This window comes from Fundulus heteroclitus, chromosome 20 (assembly GCF_011125445.2).
Source record: "Fundulus heteroclitus isolate FHET01 chromosome 20, MU-UCD_Fhet_4.1, whole genome shotgun sequence".
NCBI classification, from domain to species: Eukaryota; Metazoa; Chordata; class Actinopteri; order Cyprinodontiformes; family Fundulidae; genus Fundulus; species Fundulus heteroclitus.
In genome coordinates, this window is record NC_046380.1 from 45226107 (window position 1) to 45247899 (window position 21793).

The following is a 21793-nucleotide window of genomic DNA, read 5'->3' on the forward strand; positions in this document are numbered from 1 at the left end:
CACTTTTAAGAGTAAATCATATGAGCCTTATATGATGCACAGTGTGTAAACATAAACTGAAGATGGTTGACTGCTTAATTTTTTATATGTTTTGTTCTATTTCTTTTCTATATGAGCAATCTATATAGGGGGTGGCCTAGTGGTTAGAGCAGTGTGCTTGCACTCTGTGAAGGTTACAGGTACTCGGTTCGCTTCCTGCAGACTGCCATTGTGGGTCCCTGAGCAAGACCCTCGGGCCCTGTGATGGCTGCCCATTTCTCCCTAAGGGATGGGTTAATGCAGAAGACACGTTTCATTGGAATGTACAATTGCAATGACACATTTCTTCTTCTAATCTCTTCCTCAAAATCAATCTCCAGGGGCTGCAAAGTGTGCATACACACAAAAAAACCTCCCGTGCAATGTTTAACACCCAATTAGGCATGTAAAAAAATGAACGTTAAGTGAAAGTGTGCGGTAATCCATGCAACTTTTTCACTTGCCATGAAAGTTTGCGGCAGCCACACAAACTCCTACATTCGACAATAAAAAATCTGTACTAAAACTGACCCGTATACAGTTAAATATAACTCAGTTCAGTTTCATTTAAACCAATAATAATCCAGGCTGAAGTCTTCTGATGAGTTTCAGCTGTTATGAGTAATACATGCACAAAAAATAGAATAAAGAAACAAATAAATAGAACCACATTTAGCCTCATACAATAATGTAACATACCTCAAAATGAAGCTGATTAGCATCTTAGCTAATCTGTCTTCTGCTTCTGCCATGTTCATAGCATTTGCCACCTTCTACCACTCCATTTATTTTACTTTATTACTGATAACAGAATGAATGATAAATAAGGTTGGATTTATTGCCTACACCTCCATTACTAAAACCTCTCTTTCACATTATGTAAATCTCCCCTTTTTCCCCTGCCTAGATGCTGCCGTTGCCATGGTTATTTGGACATGTGCACAATATTTGTTGGGTGTGCATTGGGCATTCCAAGCGGGCCTGCAGCTACACTGAATTTCTCACAAATTATAATGTATAAAGTTAAGGTGTGTGGTAACGTGTGTATGCACTGCTTTATAAATCAATTTTTTTGTGTGCCGCAAGTTTCAAAATTTCTCGAAACCACCAACTTTTAGTATGAAAGCTGGGCACTCTTTTATGCATGCGACCCCTGGACTTGTCTGGAGTTGATTTGAGCGTCCTCCACTTATAGAGTTCTTTCTGTACAGTGGAAGGGCTGATTTCAAATTATTTTGAGACCTCTTTAAATCCCTTATCAGATAAGCTAATACAATCTTCTTTCTTAGAGCCTCAGAAGGATGTTTGGAAGGCTATCATCATGATTTTCACACACCAAACTACATTTCTGAGATTTAAACAGAACAAACCTTCTAAATGCTGACAATCAATGGTTTCATTCTGTCTGATTTTAACCATTTTAAGTGGGAATAGATGTGAGGGTGTCCTAATTTAATTTATGCATGATTATTTCTATTTTTTCTGTACATTTGTATCTTCTTTCATGTCAGTTCAATTCAATTCAATTTTATTTATATAGCGCAAATTCATGAAACATGTCATCTCAAGGCACTTTACAAAGTCAAGTTCAATCATATTATACAGATTGGGTCAGATTATACAGATTGGTCAAAAATGTCCTATATAAGGAAACCAGTAGATTGCATCAAAGTCCCGACAAGCAGCATTCACTCCTGGAGAAGCGTAGAGCCACAGGGAGAGTCGTCTGCATTGTACATGGCTTTGCAGCAATCCCTCATATTGAGCAAGCATGAAGCGACAGTGGGAAGAAAAACTCCCCATTAACGGGAAGGAAGAACCTCCGGCAGAACCGGACTCAGTATGAACGGTCATCTGCCTCGACCGACTGGGGGTTACAGAAGACAGAGCAGAGACACAACAAGAGAGACAAAAAAGCTCAGAAGCACACATTGATCTAGTAATCTGTTCTACATTAGATGGTAGTAGCGGGTGATCTGTCTTCTCTAGATGATGTCACAGTTAACAGAACGCCAGACCAGGTGTACCTTCTATGAAGATAAAAGTGAGAGAACAGAAAGTTAAAGCAGAAATGACAACACATAATGCATTATTGAAGAACAGTAGAACTCTATAAAGTGAGGAAATTAGATCCTGATGTCCTCCAGTAGCCTAAGCCTATAGCAGTAAAACTAGAAAGGTAGCTCAGAGTAACATGAGCCACTCTAGTTATAAGCTTTGTCAAAAAGGAAAGTTTTAAGATTAGTCTTAAAAGTAGACAGGGTGTCTGCCTCACGGATCAAAACTGGGAGTTGGTTCCACAGGAGAGGAGCCTGATAGCTAAAGGATCTGCCTCCCATTCTACTTTTAGAGACTCTAGGAACCACCAGCAGACCTGCAGTCTGAGAGTGAAGTGCTCTGTTAGGAACATAGTCTTGTTTTTTGAATACTTTAATCTATAGTCAATGAGGTATATAAATAGATTCTTCCATGTGTATAAGGATAATACAGCAGCTTAAACTAGAACAACCTGTTGGACTTTGGCTGTTTATCCAACCTGAGCTACAGCAAACAGTGCATTTGTCAAAGCCTGGTGTCTCTTAGCAGTTTTAATAAAAAAATGTTTATTGTTTATTAATAATGCTTGAAAGTGTTGTAAAAATCATATTGAATATCCATAGGCCCTTTTCCAATACACTTTAAAAGCTTGGGTATTTCAAAAGCCCATCAAACTTTTCCATTCAGGTAATTTCACTTTCCCCAGATTTTACTTTCATGAGAAAATGGTCTTGGTCTGAGGGTAGGACTTTTCAACAAGCCTTGGGTTTTGGGCGGGGTTATGTGCAACAAGGTGAAAAAGTCTGCTTCTTGGAGTGGTAAGGAGCAGTAAGGAGAAAATCTATCGATTTTGTTCCCTTAATTTATCACATAAAAGAGTTATCACATAAAAATTTACCACATAAAATACAGTCAGTTTATCAGGTAATGACCCACCTTCAGACTGGTCAAGAGCAGCAGAGACCCGCTGACAGGCTGGTCTCGCCTTGGAGGCTGCAGTGGGAAACCCCGTGCAGCTTTTAGTCAGACTGTCTGTGATTTCCCGCAGACTGGATCTATTTATTGTGGCTGGAAAATAAATATAAAGCAAATATAAAGTAAATATTATTAAGCTTGTGAGGTATATCTGCAGGTATATAAAATGTGAAAACCTTTACCAGATGTTTTTAGCATTTTCAGTTAATTATAAACTTTTTTTTTTGCTACTGTTCTGTAAGAGTGATATTTTAATGGAGTAAAAAGAATCAAACTGATGTCTTTCATTTTCCTTGAATCGTCTTGTTACTGAAAAGTGCTGTATAAATAAATTTGCCTTGCCTTGTACACAGAAAAACACATTTCCCTAAGATTAATTTTTCATGTGAACTTTAGTTGGGGGACTGTGGACGCTTTTACTATTTACAAACCATCAACCACGTCTCGGGGGGAAACAAAAGAAATGATAAAGGACACTCCAGCTTTCTAGATGCAGACAGGCATCCTGTATTTAATAACCTAAATCAGATCCACAGATATATCTCTTTTTACACACACCGAACGTTTAGTCTCTGCACTGGCTGCTAATCAAACCCGAGCCTTATATGCTTTTCCTATGGCCGTGAAGTATTGATGAGGAAAACAATTAGATTATGGTATTTATGTTAAGATAACCACTGACTTGGGGCAGCTATGTTTGGCCTTCCACCATATGACAGTGAAATATGTTGTCTTGTGTGTGGCTATTTTCAATGAGTTGAGGTCTAACTATTAGCCCCATGCAGTCTTCTGTTTAGCCAAAGGGATTTACTAAGTGGATGGACACAGCCTTTATTCTGGCACATTTGCTCTGCCTTAATTGATGCTATTTTAATAAACAAGAAGATAAAAAACAAAAACAAAAAAATAAACACTCAGTTTAGAATTAGATAAATATGGGAATATTGTCTCACTGGAATTATTTATTAATGAGTTTGTATAATTAAATGGCAGAAGGGATTTATATTAATTCAATTCAATTCAATTAAATTTTATTTATATAGCGCCAAATCATGAAACATGTCATCTCAAGGCACTTTACAAAGTCAAGTTCAATCATATTATACAGATTGGGTCAGATTATACAGATTGGTCAAAAATGTCCTATATAAGGAAACCAGTTGATTGCATCAAAGTCCCGACAAGCAGCATTCACTCCTGGGGAACCGTAGAGCCACAGGAAGAGTCATCTGCATTGTACATGGCTTTGCTGCAATCCCTCATACTGAGCAAGCATGAAGCGACAGTGGGAAGGAAAAACCTCCGGCAGAACCGGACTCAGTATGAACGGTCATCTGCCTCGACCGACTGGGGTTACAGAAGACAGAGCAGAGACACAACAAGAGAGACAAAAAAGCTCAGAAGCACACATTGATCTAGTAATCTGTTCTACATTAGATGGTAGTAGCGGGTGAGCTGTCTTCTCTGGATGATGTCACAGTTAACAGAACGCCAGACCAGGTGTACCTACTATGAAGAGAAAAGAGAGAGAACAGAAAGTTAAAGCAGAAATGACGACACGTAATGCATAATTGAAGAACAGTAGAACTCTATAGAGTGAGAAAATTAGATCCTGATGTCCTCCAGCAGCCTAAGCCTATAGCAGCATAACTATAGAGGTAGCTCAGAGTAACATTAGCCACTAGTTATAATTTTTGTCAAAAAGAAAAGTTTTAAGCCTAGTCTTAAAAGTAGACAGGGTGTCTGCCTCACGGACAAAAACTGGGAGTTGGTTCCACAGGAGAGGAGCCTGATAGCTAAAGGATCTGCCTCCCATTCTACTTTTAGAGACTCTAGGAACCACCAGCAGACCTGCGGTCTGAGAGCGAAGTGCTCTGTTAGGAACATACGGGGTAATCAGAGCTCTGATATATGATGGAGTTTGATTATTAAGGGCTTTATACGTTAGAAGAAGAATTTTAAATTCTATTCTTGATTTAACAGGAAGCCAATGAAGGGAAGCTAAAACAGGAGAAATATGATCCCTCTTGTTGATTTTCATCAGAACTCTTGCTGCAGCATTTTGGATCAGCTGAAGGCTTTGAACTGCATTTTGTGGACTTCCTGATAGTAAAGAATTACAATAGTCCAGCCTTGATGTAACAAATGCATGGACCAGTTTTTCAGCATCACTCCTGGACAGAATGTTTCTAATTTTGGCGATATTCCGGAGGTGAAAAAAGGAAACTCTGGAAACCTGTTTAATATGGGATTTAAATGACATGTCTTGGTCAAAAATAACACCAAGATTTTTTACTTTATTACCAGAGGCCAGGTTAATGCCACCCAGATTAAGTGATTGGTTAAGAAGTTTATTTTTTGAGGACTCAAAGATTACAACTTCGGTCTTGTCAGAATTTAGATGCAGGAAATTTAAAGTCATCCAGCTTTTGATGTCATCAAGACATGACTGCAGTCGAAGTAATTGATTGGATTCATCAGGATTTATGGATAAATATAGCTGAGTATCATCAGCATAACAGTGGAAATTAATCCCATGCTGTCTGATAATTTTGCCATTTATATTGCCATATTAGAGTCGGAGATGTAGGAAGAGAGAAGTGTTATCTGGAAAAACTCCTTCTGATGCACACACACACACACACACACACACACACACACACACACACACACACACACACACACACACACACACACACACACACACACACACACACACACACACACACACACACACACACACACATCCAGCAGTGCTTCACTCCTAAGCTTGTATTTCCACCAAGAGGAAAGCAACATCTCTGTGATCCTCAGTGATTTTTGGTTGTATTGTGTGTTCTGTGTTTCAGGTATCCTCACTAATTTTTTGTGAGAATGGAAAAGTCATTTAGCTCTCTACAAATGCTCATTTATCACTGTAAGCATTCTTTCTTAAAGCTGGAAGGTCGCGAGAGATTGATTCAAAACCAAAACGGCTGTGAGAGTCAGAATTAATCCTAGTGCCAAAGTCAAGGTGTTTCAGCTGACCTCATGCACTCAGGGTTACGTGAGAAATGTTCATAGAACACGACGAAGGCAAGACTGTTGGTGAGATTGCATCTCAAGGGCACAAAGAAGTCTCTTCAGGAGGGTAGTTTATGTGTTTGCAGTATTATCATGTGTCTTCCTCTTCAGCACAATGCCTGCTGTGTTTGTGATGGAATACATTTGTATCTGTGTGTGGATCACAGATGTTTACAGTAGCAGCCTTAAATTTCAGTTGCCATTTTAATCAAAGTCTGCATCAAACCACTCTCTTACAGCGGCATGGCTTCAAGTGGATGGAACAAATTGCCACGTCGTGATGTGAGGTGGAGTGTGACTTAACAGCCATAGGGAATTATCAAGAGGATTAAAAACATTTTCCCCTCTCACTATGCTGGCTTGAAAACTTTTAATTATGCTGCTGTTCTCCATCAGCCTGTAATCCTTTTACAGACAAAAATTGAATATTTTAGACCACAAAGGGGGAAATAGGCCAGAAAATTTAGCAGGTGTTGTTTTACAAAATCCTGCACAAGAGCGTTCAGGATTGTTGGAGTAAAAATGCTTCTTGGTTCACCATGAAGGAGAAGTTTTAACACTATAAAGGTTAAAGTCAGTGTTCTAAAATTCCAAAGTAAAAACTGTCGCTCAGTGGCCATAGTGCTGACTGCTTATTACAGCTGAAGGTCCCTGTTAGAAAAAGGAAGTATTATTGCATCTGAGGAATCACTTAAAGTATCCCCTCTGTACCTGTCTTTCTTCTGTAAAGTGGCTGCCAGCAAAGCTGAAATGGAACAAGGCTTGGCACTTGATTGGTTTTTCAGTTATATTTTCTGATCTTGACTCCTGGTTATTGTGAGGCATAACGTCTTATGAGGAAAAAAATAACGTAACAAAACCAGACATTATTGCCTCTGCTGTCCTTGTTTCTAAAACTTCTGTCTTTGTTTCTGTTTCACTAACAGAGGAATTCCTGGTAAGAAGTGTGGAACCATCATCTTCACAGCTGAGGAGCTCAGCAACTGCCGGGTTAGTAATTATAAACTTACATCTATTTGTAAGTAAAGAAAATTCAATATGGAGTCAGGAAGCATGTCAGTCAATAGCCCCATTTACACTACCCTTTTTTAACCGTGTCGAGAATGGTCCGAGGTCGGTAACTGAGATAACTATCGAGTGTAAATGGAACGCAAACTGAACTGAACCATGCCAGACACAACTGAACCGCGCTAAATCTAGACCAGTTCGATAGTAGGGCTCTACCTGGTTTTTCAGTGGCACGGTTCTCTGATAACAAAAAGCGCATGAGCAGACTGCATCATCTCATCAGACATTCATAAAAATACTAGCTTCCTTTCCGTGCCACACAATTTTCAGTGATGATTCTGCTTAGCAGTGTGATGAACCTCAACGTTTGTCGTTGTTTCCTGCATCTATAAGCCCTGATTAGACGTTCGTTTGTCTTATCCACTTCCCAAACGCCGACTCTGTCAAGTAAATTTACCAAAGGTTGCCTTCTTCGCCTGACTCTCCGCAAACAACAAAATATCACAATTATAACCAAAAATAACTTCCTAAATGCCACCATTTTTATTTGCTTGATTCCCTCCTTCAATCCTAGAGAGCAGTAGTACCGTAGATCGTCACTAGGAGGCGAGGAACCGTTGTAGCGTGATGTGTAAATGGTCGTAAGAACCAAGCTCGGCGCGGTTAACTGATCCAAACTTGGTCCAAACTCAGCATGGATCGGTTAAAAATGGGTAGTGTAAATGGGGCTTATATTCATGACATGTTCTAGTTTCCATTTTTAGCTTGGCCATGTGAAATTAAATGACTGTGGCAGAATTATTTTTTACTATTCACTATTTTGATGATAGACCCTCATGCATTATGTTAAGAATTGATCACATATTTCATCTGAAAAGTCAGAGGGAGGTTTACAACTTCAGTACTGGACTCTCATACCAGAGATGTGAATAAGTCCCATACATGCAAGTCTCAAGTAAGTTGCAAGTCTTAGCACTCAAGTCTCAAGCAAGTCCCAAGTTGTCTGGAAGGAGGACCAAGCAAGTCAAGTCCCAAGCATAGCTTTAGTCAAACAAGTCAAGTTAGAAATCAAGTCTGAAAACTGTTTTTTTTTTCAAATGTCTGTATTTCACCAAACCTGTTTTTCTGTTTATATTTTTTAATGTAAGCTGATAAGTTAATGAACTAACTCAACATGAATGAATTTCAAATTAAAACAGCATTTTATTACTTAAACAAGATTAAACAATCACATTACTGTATGTGAAAATAAACACAGTAACAGAATGTGAGTAATTCTACAACTGAGTGAGTGAGAGTGACAGAGAGGAGAGAGGCAGAGAGAGAGAGACAGAGGATGTGAGTGAGTAAGGGGGTAGGAAACAGTGAATGAGTGAGTGAGTGAGTGAGTGAGTGAGTGAGTGAGTGAGTGAGTGAGTGAGTGAGTGAGTGAGTGAGTGAGTGAGTGAGTGAATCTTGTTGCGACCTGTTACAAATGGCCATTACACTTGTAAAAACTCTGATTAGTTATAACCTTAGCACTGAGGTTTGACCGATGGGGTCTCATGATAATGCCACCATGGCTATACACACGTTCAACCGGGGCACTGGATGCAGGTATATGCAACAGTCTTACCACAACCTTCAAGAGAGAAGGAAGGGTGTGTTTGTTCAGTGTCCAGGATTAATGTGTATTTGCTGTAAAGCTATAACATACCTTTGATTATCTTTGACACCTCTTCCTCGGTGTTGTCCAGGCACCAACACATCATGTGTCACCCACATGCTGCCAAAAGAAAGATCCAGCATGGCTGCCTTCAAATAAAGTGGATCAGAGAATGGCAATAGCTGGGAAGTTTTCTGTCATCGCCACATTTATGACGGTCCCTTTGAACCACCTTTGAAGAGTATATTGGCGAAGATTCTCAGTCATCCAGGTCATGATCAATAAAAAAAAGTAAAAAAATAAAGCAACCAGACTTTTATTATGAAGCACAATGACTCTCCGTTGTTAGGGGTAATCAGTTCCAGGTTAATCTACATGCAAATCTAGGCTCTAACGAGGCCTCGCCTGCAGGTCTATAGAGCTTGGAATTCCACACTACTCCAGACATTTTGAATTGAGAAAGCTTCCTGGATGGTGTTATGCCAGAAAGCTGTTTGAATATCCGTCTGTCCGTTTTCTTCCGCTTATCCGGGGTCGGGTGGCAGGGGTAGCAGCTTCAGTAGGGAGGCCCAGACGTCCCTCTCCCCGGCCACTTGGGTCAGCTCCTCCGGGGGAATCCCAAGGTGTTCACAGGCCAGCCGAGAGACGTAGTCCCTCCAGCGTGTCCTGGGTCTTCCCCTGGGCCTCCTCCCGATGGGACGTGCCCGGAACACCTCACCAGGGAGGCGTCCAGGAGGCATCCTAACAAGGCCAGACGCTCGCCAATGTGCCCCACCTCCAGGCCTGGCTCCAGAGTGTGGCCCCGGTGACCCGCGTCTGGGCGAGGGAACACGAGATCCATTAATCTTACTCAACATAAGGGGGTTTTGGGCTGCTCTTTGTCTGGTCCCTCACCTAAGACCTGTCTGCCTTGGGTGACCCTACTAGGGGCTTAAAGCCCCTGACAGCATGGCTTCTAGGATCATTGGGACACTCAAACCCCTCCACCACGGTAAGGTGGCAGCCCAGGGAGGGATGAATATAATTATGATTATTAATTATAATTTGGTATTATAATTTTAATAATAGGTGATTCAAACTCAAATAGCAGCAATAACAAAATATGGTTCAAATGGTGGTGATTCCAAGGCTATAAGCTTGTAATGACTAAATACCACTAATGCATTTATTAATTATGATAAATAATAATGCACAAGATTATCTGATCGGTTTCTGACCGATGAGATTTATCCAGCAAGCTATCAAAACCCCAATATAACTGCAATTATGGTTTAAATCGTTACTCCCTTATCACCAATCCAATATTAATGTCTCTGTATTAATGTCAGATGTTAATTCGCAAAAAAGGTAGCTCTGTATATTCTGATGACCATGCAAACTCTGAATTGAAACGAACACAAACAATTACTATTTCACAGGTTGCTATTTATTAAACCGAAGCAATTCCCTTTTACAGTAATTATTCTAATTCAACAACCTTGGAAACTCTACTCACTACTAACATAAGCGTGTGAAAATATATGAAAATAAACATGTCAAAAATGGATTAAAATGAGAGGTAGCAAATCTTAGTTCAACTCAGTTGTTTAAACATCACATTCAAGACGTTGGCACTGACATAGCAAGCTTTCCAACAAGCTAGCTACAGCTTAGCTACGCTGCACCTTCCCAAGATGGCGACTATGACGACACATGACCTATTACCTTGCGTGATACGTAAGGAGGAGGTCTTAATGACGTCTCTAGCGCTTACGCTAATGTGGGGTGGTGCCTTGATTAGGGAGGCGGTCTGAAGGAGAAATTCAACAGAAGAGCGCAAACTGAAAGTTCCAACAAGGAGATTCAACTCACTGATAAGAGGACAGAACAAGAGAGGAAACGGGGAAAAAGATGGAAAAATTACCCGCAGCGGAGTCACTTATGAACCACAAATCAAACAAAATCCCTTACAAAATGCATGCACATACATCAGAAATATTCAGCAGTTAAACTCCGTCTTGGAGTAATCAAGCATTAAACTAAAATCCTAACTTCTGCCCAGGCACAATAAATCACCTTATGGGTGAAAAGAGAAATAAAAAAAGAGGAATCTTTCTTTACTCTGACGTTGCCTCGGCTGGTGTCCTGCAGCGCTTCGAGTCCGCGGATCTGATTCAGCTCAGCGAGCCGGTGCAACAGACAGTGGGGAACGGGAGGAGAAGTCCCTTCGTTTCTCTCTCTGGGCTTTTCAGACGCTTGGTTCGGCCAAAACAAAAGGGCTCTCAGTCTTCGATCGAAGTGGGTTCAGAAAGTACTTTTAAAGTCGACCTCCTGCATCGGCAGTGCAGGGATAAAGTTGCTTCGGTAGATCTCGGTCCAGCGAGAAAATCGAGGATGTGGCACGTGGGGAAAATCCCGACGGGATAAACAGCTGTGGGTGTCTTCCCAGTCTGGCGGGGCGTAAAGTAAGAAGGCTGAGCGCAGCGCGTCCATCGCTTATAAAACCCTCCATAGTAACGTTATCTCGCTGGTTCTTTGTTAGGGTCGGTGGCCATTTTGGGCCGTGTTGCATGATGGGAGTTGGTAGCCATTTTGACTACATTGCATCATGGGAAATGCAGTCTGTCACGTCCCGAACTGGCGTTACAATGGGAAGGGAAATGTCTTCAGCTTCACAATAGAAGTCCAATTGTTTTATTTTTAACCTTTTTTTGACTTCTTTCAAGAGGTGTTTGTAAGGTTTTGATGAAGCCCCCGAAGTAGCACATAGTGCCTTTTAAGTTTTCCAAATGGTGGTTAAGGGAGCACTTATGGTTCCCACTTTTTCACCTTGAGTGAGGTCGGTGACCTCAGCAAAAGGCTCAAAGACACGCACAAACTCTTGAAGCTGACTCCATTCTCTTGATGTGAAGGCTGTCTCTTTGTGGCCAGACTCTTGAAAAATGGCTGTGAGTTTCATGGTGTCACATTTCAGTACTACTTTCAATTGTCTAAAGCCGGGCGTACACTGTACGAGTTTTTCCCCTTTTCGGGCCGATTCTTCAGTCGTGCGAGCATTTTTTGAATCGGGCCGAATTTCAGCTTGATCTTAGAGGGGGGGAGGAGGGGGGACTGGCTTCTCACGACTACCTCCCGATCAGGAATCGGACGATCGGTGAAAATCAAACATGTTTGAAATTCAGTCGGCTGTTGTGAGGTTTTCGTGAGTGCATCCTGCTGTTCAAGCAGAGCTACGAGGGGGCGCCCTCCCCTCCTCTCCGTCCGCGCCAGCGGAGGGAGGGAAGCGGGCGTCCCTGAAGCAACCTCCGGCCGGTGTTGGGGAGGGCGAGCCGTCCGGTCCGCGCAACGCGCTGGCCGCCTGTTTCGGCACTCCTCCGCGGTCCGCGCAACGCGCTGGCCGCCTGTTTCGGCACTTCTCCGCGGTCTGCGCAACGCGCTGGCCGCCTGTTTCGGCACTCCTCCGCTTGCTGGGGGGGGGGTGGTTGCGGGCCAGGCGACCTGCCGTCCCGCGCGGCCGCCGATGCGTCTCGTCTCTCCTCTCTCTCCCCTCCGTTCCCCCGACGCCCGGTGCCTCCTGCGGGCCTCGCCAGAGCTGGGCTCGAACCCCTGCTCTGGGTCCCTGTCACCTACCGTCGCTCGCCTGCTTCTGCCACAACAGCGAGCGGTCCCAGAGGGGACACGACGTACAGTGTGAGCAGTCCGGTCTCGTCCGAGCGTCGCGCCGCACAGATTGTTAGCGGTGAACTTTTTAAACCCCGCGGTTCCGTCGCACAGTTTGAGATGTATATAAGTACCACGACTGAAAAACTCGTACAGTGTACGCCCGGCTTAAGCGTTGAGTTCCAACGTGTGACAACTGAAGAGTGGATGACAGATTGCCCAAACTCTCTCAAAAATTTCAGAACTAGTGCTGTGGAGTAACGTGCTAGTTTGCTAGGCTTTGCAAGAGCTGCATGAGCTATTTTTGTGTCTTGCAAGCCATCCTCCACAACTAACTGCAGCGTGTGGGCACCCTCAACTCCTTTGTCCTCTTCATCCCCATGTTGTGGAAAACAAATGCTGAATTCTTCTCTCATATTTGCAGAGTTATCAAATATAATGTGCAATAGCTTTCTTCTGATTTGGTACTCCTCACATATTTGCTCGAATTCCTCACAAATTCTTTCCCCTGTATGGGAAACGCTGAACCTATTACAAGCCAGCAAAGCGGGTTTCAGGATTATTCCACATTCTCCATCATCCAACCAATGAAAAGTAATGTTGCAATCTGACTAAATGTCAACTGTGACTGATACATTTTCAGCATTTGCAAGACTATTCTTTAGTTTGGTCTGCTTTTCCAACACTACGCCATCCAATTTTGCCATAAGTGTTCTTCGGGTAACGGAGCTGTACTGTGTGTCAACAATAGACAAGAAGCGCTGAAAACTTGGGCGCTCGATTATTGACCATGGTAAGTTTCAATCTACAACCAGGTCTGAGACTATTGATCTCAAGTCAAGCTGCAAATGACCAAAGGTATTTTTCATATCTAAACAGACAGAGGGGGGAGAAAATACGCTTTTTAAATTCATGTATTCACCGCACCATTTGCCATTACTGCCTACAAAGTAGTCATAACGTCTGAAAGTAAAGTTTTAATTCCATATAGCCTCATCCATATATCATCCACTACTCTATGCATTACATTAATGCTGTGTTTGGACTTCCTTTTTCTGTAATATATTTACATATTTGAAATATCTCACTACAGTGAACATTTGCACATTTGAAAATATTTGGCTAGTACTTATTTGCACTGGCAGCAGCACTGCCCTTTTTTAATTTTTAAAAACATACTGCCCATCCATCCATCCATCCATTTTCCAAACCGCTTAATCCCTCATGGGGTCGCGGGGGGTGCTGGTGCCTATCTCCAGCATTCACCGGGCAAGAGGCAGGGTACACCCTGGACAGGTCGCCAGTCTGTCGCAGGGCAACACAGAGAGACAAACAGGACAAACAACCATTCACACCTAAGGACAATTTAGAGACACCAATTAACCTAACAGTCATGTTTTTGGACTGTGGGAGGAAGCCGGAGTACCCGGAGAGAACCCACGCATGCACAAGGAGAACATGCAAACTCCATGCAGAAAGACCCAGGGGTGTACTCAAACCCAGGACCTTCTTGCTGCAAGGCAACAGCGCTACCCACTGCGCCACTGTGCGCCACTGTGCAGCCTGCAAAAAATAAATAAATAAATAAATATATGTATATATATACATTTTCATAATACAATTCATAATTGTTTGCATGCATAGATATTCAGAAGGCACACAAAACTGTTCTAATTGATGTATCCAAAAGGCAAGTGCATGTTGTTTTTCTTTCCATCCTATTTTCTTTCTCTGTCTAATTACCAAGAGCTGTCAGAGCTGCGGGTTGAGTGGATGCTGGTGCGTTTTGCAGCTGCTGCTCTCCGCTACCTGTTTTTAAGTTATTTTTAACATTTTTACAGATCACTGGCTGTGTATTTACACTCAAGTGAACGCAAAAGCACTCGCCTTCGCTTCGATTGTCCTTACTTTGGCTGCCATCCTGATGTTTTTGTGTCTGAGTGTGGTTAACTAACCTCATTCCCCACCAATCTTTTCAACTCGACGCCATTGCTGCTGTTGGCTAGCCACCCGCTGCCATTCATAATGTCGGGCTGCAAGTTTTATATCTGGTGTATCCTCTTCTGGACTGTCCTTTCCACTCTACATCGACCTGGGGTTTGTCCCAGTATACGCCGGCTGATCTCCTCCTGCTCTGTGGGCTTCTGTCTGCGCCTCCGGAAATTCCACCTTGATGAATCTAATCTAATAACGTCATTCTGGTCCACTTCTCGCCGGTCTCGCCGATATTCCAGTCGGGCCGCTGACTACAGTTCGCTTGCTAGCATGGCTAAGGCAGCAAACCCCGCCCCCGGCCACAACAGCTATACTGTCAGCTTTGGTCTCCTGCATGTTCGCTCTCTCACAAACAAGGGTCAGCTCATCCAGGATCTCCTCACTGACCGTAAGCTAGACTTCCTCTGTCTTACAGAAACCTGGCAACAACCTTATGACTTCTCCCAGCCCACACCTGCACTCCACCTGGGTTTGTTTATCACGCTCTTCCTTGTGGCTCTGGCCGCAGGGGAGGTCTCGCACTACTCTATCACGAGAAGTGGAAGATGCTGCCAGTCTCCACTCCAGTTTTCTGCTCTATGGAATGCTCTGTATTTTAATTGCCTGGTCCCACTCCGATATTTATTGCCACAGGCTATCGCACCCCCCCACCACATAGCAACTTCTTAAATGAATTCTCCATACTACTCACCCACCTGAATATTCTCTCCTAATGTCATTCTCCTAGGTGATTTCAATATTCATGTGAACAATATAAACCTTTCACTCACCAGAGACTTTACCTCCTGCCTAGACAGTTCTGGATTCCATCAGTATGTTGATTTCCCAACCCACAGAAAAGGACATTCGCTTGATTTGATTTGCTGCTCTGGTTTAATCCCCTGCAACTGTTCTGCTGTCTCCCTCTCTCCCTCCAAGACAGTCCGCCAGATTTCTTTTCGCAATGTTAAGAACATAAATACAGACATCCTATCCTCCCACATTGACAATATGCCAATACCTGCTCTTTCCTCTCTGGAATATCTTGTTACCCATTACAACTCTGGATTTTCCAACATTCTCAACTACCTTGCCCCTCTCAGAACCCGTTATGTGTCCTTTTCCCACTCTGCCCCATGGTTTACACCATGAGCTCCGCCTCATGAAAGCCAAAGGCCGGCAACTTAAACGCCTCCATAAAAAAAACGGGTCTCTCCATAGACAAAGAAATGCACAAAACTCATCTTCTTCACTATTCAAACTCAATATAAGGCAACTACAAGTTCTCAATAATAAACAAAATTTTTGACCCCCCTAATATCCTGCCTTCTCAAATGTATACAAGTGAGACTTGTAATTCTTTAATGATCTCTTTTTATAAAAAAAAATCAACTCCATTCACCAGCAACTCCATACAGCTTTCCCCTTCCCCACTGCCACTCCCCCATTGCCAGTCATTTTCCTGTTTCCTACTGCCCACCTCCTCTGGGATTTCTGATCTCATCTGTAAATCCAAGTCCTCAGCCTGTTATCTTGACCCCCTTCCCACAGCTCGGGTCAAAAGCTGTCTCAATTCCCTCCTCCCCTTCCTTACTTCCATTATTCATTCCTCTTTCTCCTCTGGTATTGTCCCCTCACTTTTCAAAACTGCATCTGTCTCCCCGATTCTGAATAAAACCTGGCTCAGATCCCACTAACTTTAATAATCTTTGTCCCATCTCAAATCTTCCCTTTATTTCTAAAATACTTGAAAAAATAGTGTCTGCTCAACTCCACGCCTATCCTACCCTCAACAGTCTTTACGAGCCTTTCCAGTCTGGTTTTGGCTCCTCTCATAGTACTGAAACTGCCCTCATAGCCGCTGATTCTGGACTCTTCTCCATGCTCATCCTCCTCAGTCTTAGTGCGGCCTTTGATACCATTTCTCACTCCATTCTCCTGGATAGATTATCCTCTCTTGGCATCTCTCACACCCCTCTTGACTGGTTCTGTTCTTATCTCTCCGACTGCACTCAGTTTATTCAACTCAAATCTTTCATGTCCCATCCTTCCCCTGTCACCACTGGTGTCCCTCAAGGCTCAGTTCTTGGCCCCCTCCTTTTTATCACCTACCTCCTTCCCCTTGGCAATATTTTCTGCAAATTCAACATTCCTTTTCACTGTTATGCGGATGACACCCAGCTCTATTTATCCAGCAAACCCACCTCCTCACTTGTCCCTTATTAACTGCTTACTTGAAATTAAAGACTGGTTTACCTCAAACTTCCTTAAACTAAACAGTGATAACACCGAACTCCTCATCGTTGCCACCAAATCCACCCTATCCAAAATCAATAGTTTCACAATACCCATTGACAACTCCTTGGTCTCCCCCTCCTCTCAGGTCAAGAGTCAGGGTGTCATCCTTGATTCCTCCCTATCCTTTCAGCCACACATAAATAACATTAGCCGGTCTGCATACTTCCACCTACGCAAGATTAACCGCCTCCGTTCCTCTCTTACCATTCACACTGCCTCTATCCTTATCGACAGCCTCATGACCTCCCGTCTTGATTAGTGTAACTCTCTTCTTTTCGGCCTCCCTCATAAATCTCTCCATAAACTCAAACTTCTTCAGAACTCAGCAGTTCGTGTCATCACCAAAACCCCCTCTTTGCATCATATTTTCCCTGTCCTTCAGCAGCTGCATTGGCTCCCAGTTCAATTCAGAATAGAATTTAAAATCCTTCTGCATACTTTTAAAGCCATCCATAACCTTGCTTCTCCATATCTATCAAACTTCCTTCACATCGCCTCCTCAGATCCTCCTCCTCCATCCACCTCACGGTACCCCCAGCTCGACTCGTCACCATGGGGAGCAGAGCGGCTGAAGGCTCTGCTCCCCAGCTCTGGAACTCACTCCCACCTGACCTCCGCAGAACTGACTCTCTCCACCTGTTCAAAACCAGACTCAAAACCCACCTGTTCCTGCTTGCTTATTTGTGAATACACTGTTCTTGTCCTTTTTCTGTTCCCTGTATTTGTATTTTTATTTTTTTTATTGTCTGTAAAGTGACCTTGAGTGTCAAGAAAGGCGCTGTTAAATAAAATGTATTATTATTATTATTATTATTATGTGAAGTCTAATTTAGTGCCTCTTTAAATGCTCTTCCACATACTCTACGAATTTAGTAGCATTTTAGTTTGTCTTCAATTTCAATGTCAAAGTTCTAAATGATATAAAAAAGTCAAGTGTAATGCACTGTGCAGCAAGGGCGAACAGAGAGGTTCAGAAGCAGGTTCAGAGAGAGCGAGCCGGTTATCCGTGAGGGGGAAAAAATTAAATTGCAGGATCATAGTTTGGGCACATCAACATGAAACATGTCTCCAACAAATCTGGAACATGGTCATACTTATACATTTAGGAATCATAATGCTTTTAATTTCATGGGATTCATTGCAGCTTAAACACCAAAAGTGACACGTAATATGAGGACAAAAATTTTTATTCAGTATTGCAGCTAACCTCATTACAGAGTTGCATACTTAGATATTTAGCGGTTTGTCAGTTCTGGTTATAACAAGCTAGCTCTAGTGTTGCTACACTAGCAGCTTCTTGCCACCAGATTTGTAATTTCAGACAGATGTGTATATTGAAGCTAAGTTAAAGAAAGAAAATTATAGATGATAACTAAAATGTTAACTTATCAAATCACTAGCCTAGTAGTCTCTTGTCAGCACCAGCCAAGTAGTAAAAACTTAACCAGGACTTTAATCAATCTAGCTTTGCAGCATGTATCTCATCTTTCCTTACGCGCTGTCCTAAAACGTCGGATGAAATTCAACATACTGCAAGCAGTATCAGTAACTTTAACATTGCAGATTTTGCAGGTAGCTTCTCTTTTATTTTGTGTTGTCATTGTGTTGTCACTCACGAGACTGATGCAGGCATTGCCCCCTGTCTGTTGCGTTGGTGATATGCTGCAGTTAAAGAGCACTTGCACACAATAAAGCAATGTTTATCTAATCATTTATTTGTTGATAATAATAATAATAATAATAATAATAATAACATGAACAAGACTGCAATGACTTGGCAAGTCACATGAGTCAAGTCAAGTCAGGTTGCTGGTCTGAAAGGGGAAGTCAAAGTCACAAATCTGGTGACTCGAGTCGGACTCGCGAGTTACGTAACTCTTAGTTATGTCGGCTTATATTATAGGATTGGTCGATTCCATGTTGTCTTCTGGGATACGTGTCATTGCCAGAATGAAAGAGTCTGGCTCCCCGGACTATCCACATGTCCATCCACTCCAAGATAACTGCCCATTTGTTTATGTTTGTCACATCTGTGAAGTCCTTGGGTTTGTGGGTTATCTGCTTGTTTTCCTGCTTGTTAACCTTTTAAGACCTCCAAAATATTTCTAGAACCATACACCATGTCTGTTTCACAATCATAGAAGAACTCAGAAAAATGTTGACTCTTTAATTGAATGTCCACAACTTCGAACAAAATTATAGATGCTTCTTTGATTAGTACGCTTTAGCAGGAGATTAGCAACAGCATTCAACAATTTAACAGATTACAAATTAAAATTTAATCAACTTCCTATCTCTTATCTAAGACTGCTTACTAATATGTTCAGGAGAGGATTTTAAATTTGGAGGAGCAAACTGACCCGAACCTCAGATGGAATCCCAAAGTGACTTTGATTGCTGGATAAGGAGTTGTTCAGCCGAACAACGTGCCTTCTCTCGATGGCAACCCCGATGTCCCACTAATGTCTCATTCACAAAGACTCATTCCTGGAGCCCTTTTCCTTGATGTATGTGTCTGAGGTCCGTCTCTTCTGCTCGACAAGTTGTTCGGCTTCAGAACTGACATCTCACGGGTGCAACTCACATGTTCTGGACATCTAGGATCTTCTCATCAACCAGGTCAAAACCAGAGCAGTTCTTCTGGACAGGATTTGCAGATTGTTGGCCCCAATTTGTCGAAAAACACTGAAAATAGATAATCTGACTCAGTCTCGGCGGTTATCAGAGACAGGGGCGCCATGTTCTTCCTTTAGCTCAACGATCGTCCTTCCGTCTTGGGTCTTCTTTTTTTCTGCTCCGCGCTGCATGTCTTCTGAGATGAGAAACTGAGAAACGAGTACCCAAATCACTCTTCTTTATGCACCCAGTCCCTTATCACCTCATAACCTTTTCACCCTACGCAGCTCTCTGGCAGAGTCAAAAGTTTTCGCTCCTCTTTCTCCGACCCCAGGCAGCAGGTCATTGAACCAAACCGTCCGGTTCCACCTCCTCTTTTCTTCTCGGCAGATTTCCTGTAGCAAGCAGCTGCAGTCTCCTTCCATGCGAAACTTCTTTTTTCCACAAACCTATTTTCTCCTTAGCCTGTCCGACACTTGGACTACACTAAAATAAACATAATTTCACTCATTTAATACATGAATGCTTGATCTTTTTAAGAAAGAAAAACAATCAGTCAAAATGTGCAATTCAATAAAGAGAAAATGATCAATTTAAACACACAATTAAAGAGCTCTTTATGTTATCTTTTTTACATAATACATTTAATGTCCAAATTGTCAGGATGCAGCTTGAAGGCTGCATGCTGAGCCTCTCTCCCTCTCTCTCTTTCCTGCGCAGCCTGATCGGTTCCACCTGACAGGCTGCAATTAACCTCCAACTGCTTCCACCTGGTTCCACCCTTATTTAAACTCACCTCATTCTGCTCTCGTCGCCGGTCCGTAGTGTTCACTCCTGCTCAGTCTCAGCCAGTATTCGGTGTCAGCTCAGTTTTTGTTGCAGTCAGCCTGAAGACGTTGCTTCTACTTGGTTTCTGTTCAAGTCACTTCTCTCAGACTCTGCTCAGTTCTGCTCCATCGGAAGTTCTCAAGTTTACACTGCTGTTCCACGTTCTCAAGTTCTGCAACTCAGTTCCACCCTCTCAAGTTCTGCAACTCAGATCCACGCTCTCAAGTTCTGCAACTCAGATCCACGCTCTCAAGTTCTGCAACTCAGTTCCACGCTCTCAAGTTCTGCAACTCAGTTCCACCCTCTCAAGTTCTGCAACTCAGATCCACGCTCTCAAGTTCTGCAACTCAGTTCCACGCTCTCAAGTTCTGCAACTCAGTTCCACGCTCTCAAGTTCTGCAACTCAGTTCCACGCTCTCAAGTTCTGCAACTCAGTTCCACGCTCTCAAGTTCTTCAACTGTTCCACAGTCTCTGGTTCCGCAGCTGTTCCACGGTCTCAAGTCCTCCGCTCCAGAGTTTCCTCCCGGTCAGTCACCCAGTACTCCTCCTGTCAGCCAGCTTCTGCGCCCTTCATCTCCGTCCATAAAGACTCAGGTTCCTCTCGTCATAAACCCTCCATTCTGTTCAATAAACTCATTTCAAGAACTAGCTCTGTGTGTGTGTGCTGTGTCCGGGTTCATCCAAAGACAAATCATGACACAAATCATCTCTTAATTTGTGAATGATAGAGAATATGGTTGAGCTCACCACACCACCAATTTTAGAGGTATTTTGACACCCCCTTCTTGAGGTCAACCAGATTCCACAGCCAAGGTCCCTGCAGGACCCTAGAACCGTCCATCCAGGTCGAAACAGCTGATCTCCAGGACATCATCACAGAGTTTTCAGTTAACCACATGAATCAAACCCTTAAGATTGTGACTGCCCACTCAAAACAATTAACCTTACCCTAGGGAAACATAAAGTAGCTCAGAATTAATGTTACATGATTATAAAATTAAAAAGAAAAAAATCTTAGCAGGAAAAAAAGATCTTCACAGCTGAGCAGCAAGCAAAACAAAACAAAAAAAAACAGGCCCTTTAACACCGAGGTTCCGGCCTGGGCAGCCAGCCAGGGGGAATTGAACAGCGGGTCAGGGTCTGAGACCGTGTTGGTGTAGGTGAACACGGCAGCATAGGTCATCAACGAAATCATGGTTGGAAGATCTGAGATAAACTGCAGCCTATACACCTTAGGCACGGCCGACTAAAAGCCCCCTTCCTTAAACACTTTTTGACAGGCAGTGCAGTAAGTCAGATCACCTTCATTCCATGAACAGAAGCATGAGGTAGTGGAAAATTTACCCAGGTCCCAGCAGGTGATGAAAATCACCCTAGGAAGGTGTCGTACTCGGCAGTCCCCACATACTTCGGCATCAGTGACCTTGTCTTGATGTTTCAGTAGTCGAGTGAGCTCGCTGCCCGAGGCATGGTGATTCAGGGTTTTTTCTTTCCCTGGTCCCTGCCAGCGGACTTCGAGCTAGATTGAAGATTGGCAAACGGTGCAGCAGTAGTTGAGTTTCTGCCACAAGAACTTCTCATCTTCTGGCAGGAGTCCTTTTTTAACCCATTTCAATTTCTTCAAAGCTCTTCCTACCCAGAGCTCTGAAGTGGTTCTTCTAATGACAACCACCTCTGTTACAGTGGCCACT

The 21793-nt window shown here is 42.9% G+C and overlaps 1 protein-coding gene across 2 annotated transcripts in view; it reads left to right on the forward strand.

Annotated features, from left to right (window-relative positions):
- Positions 1-21793, forward strand: part of LOC105933703 (copine-9) — a 299289-nt gene that overhangs the window by 121124 nt on the left and 156372 nt on the right. For both annotated transcript variants that reach the window (XM_036151288.1, XM_036151289.1), the window contains one exon: positions 7020-7083. In XM_036151288.1, coding sequence (XP_036007181.1) covers positions 7020-7083 — 64 coding nt within the window. The remainder of the gene's footprint in view (positions 1-7019; positions 7084-21793) is intronic.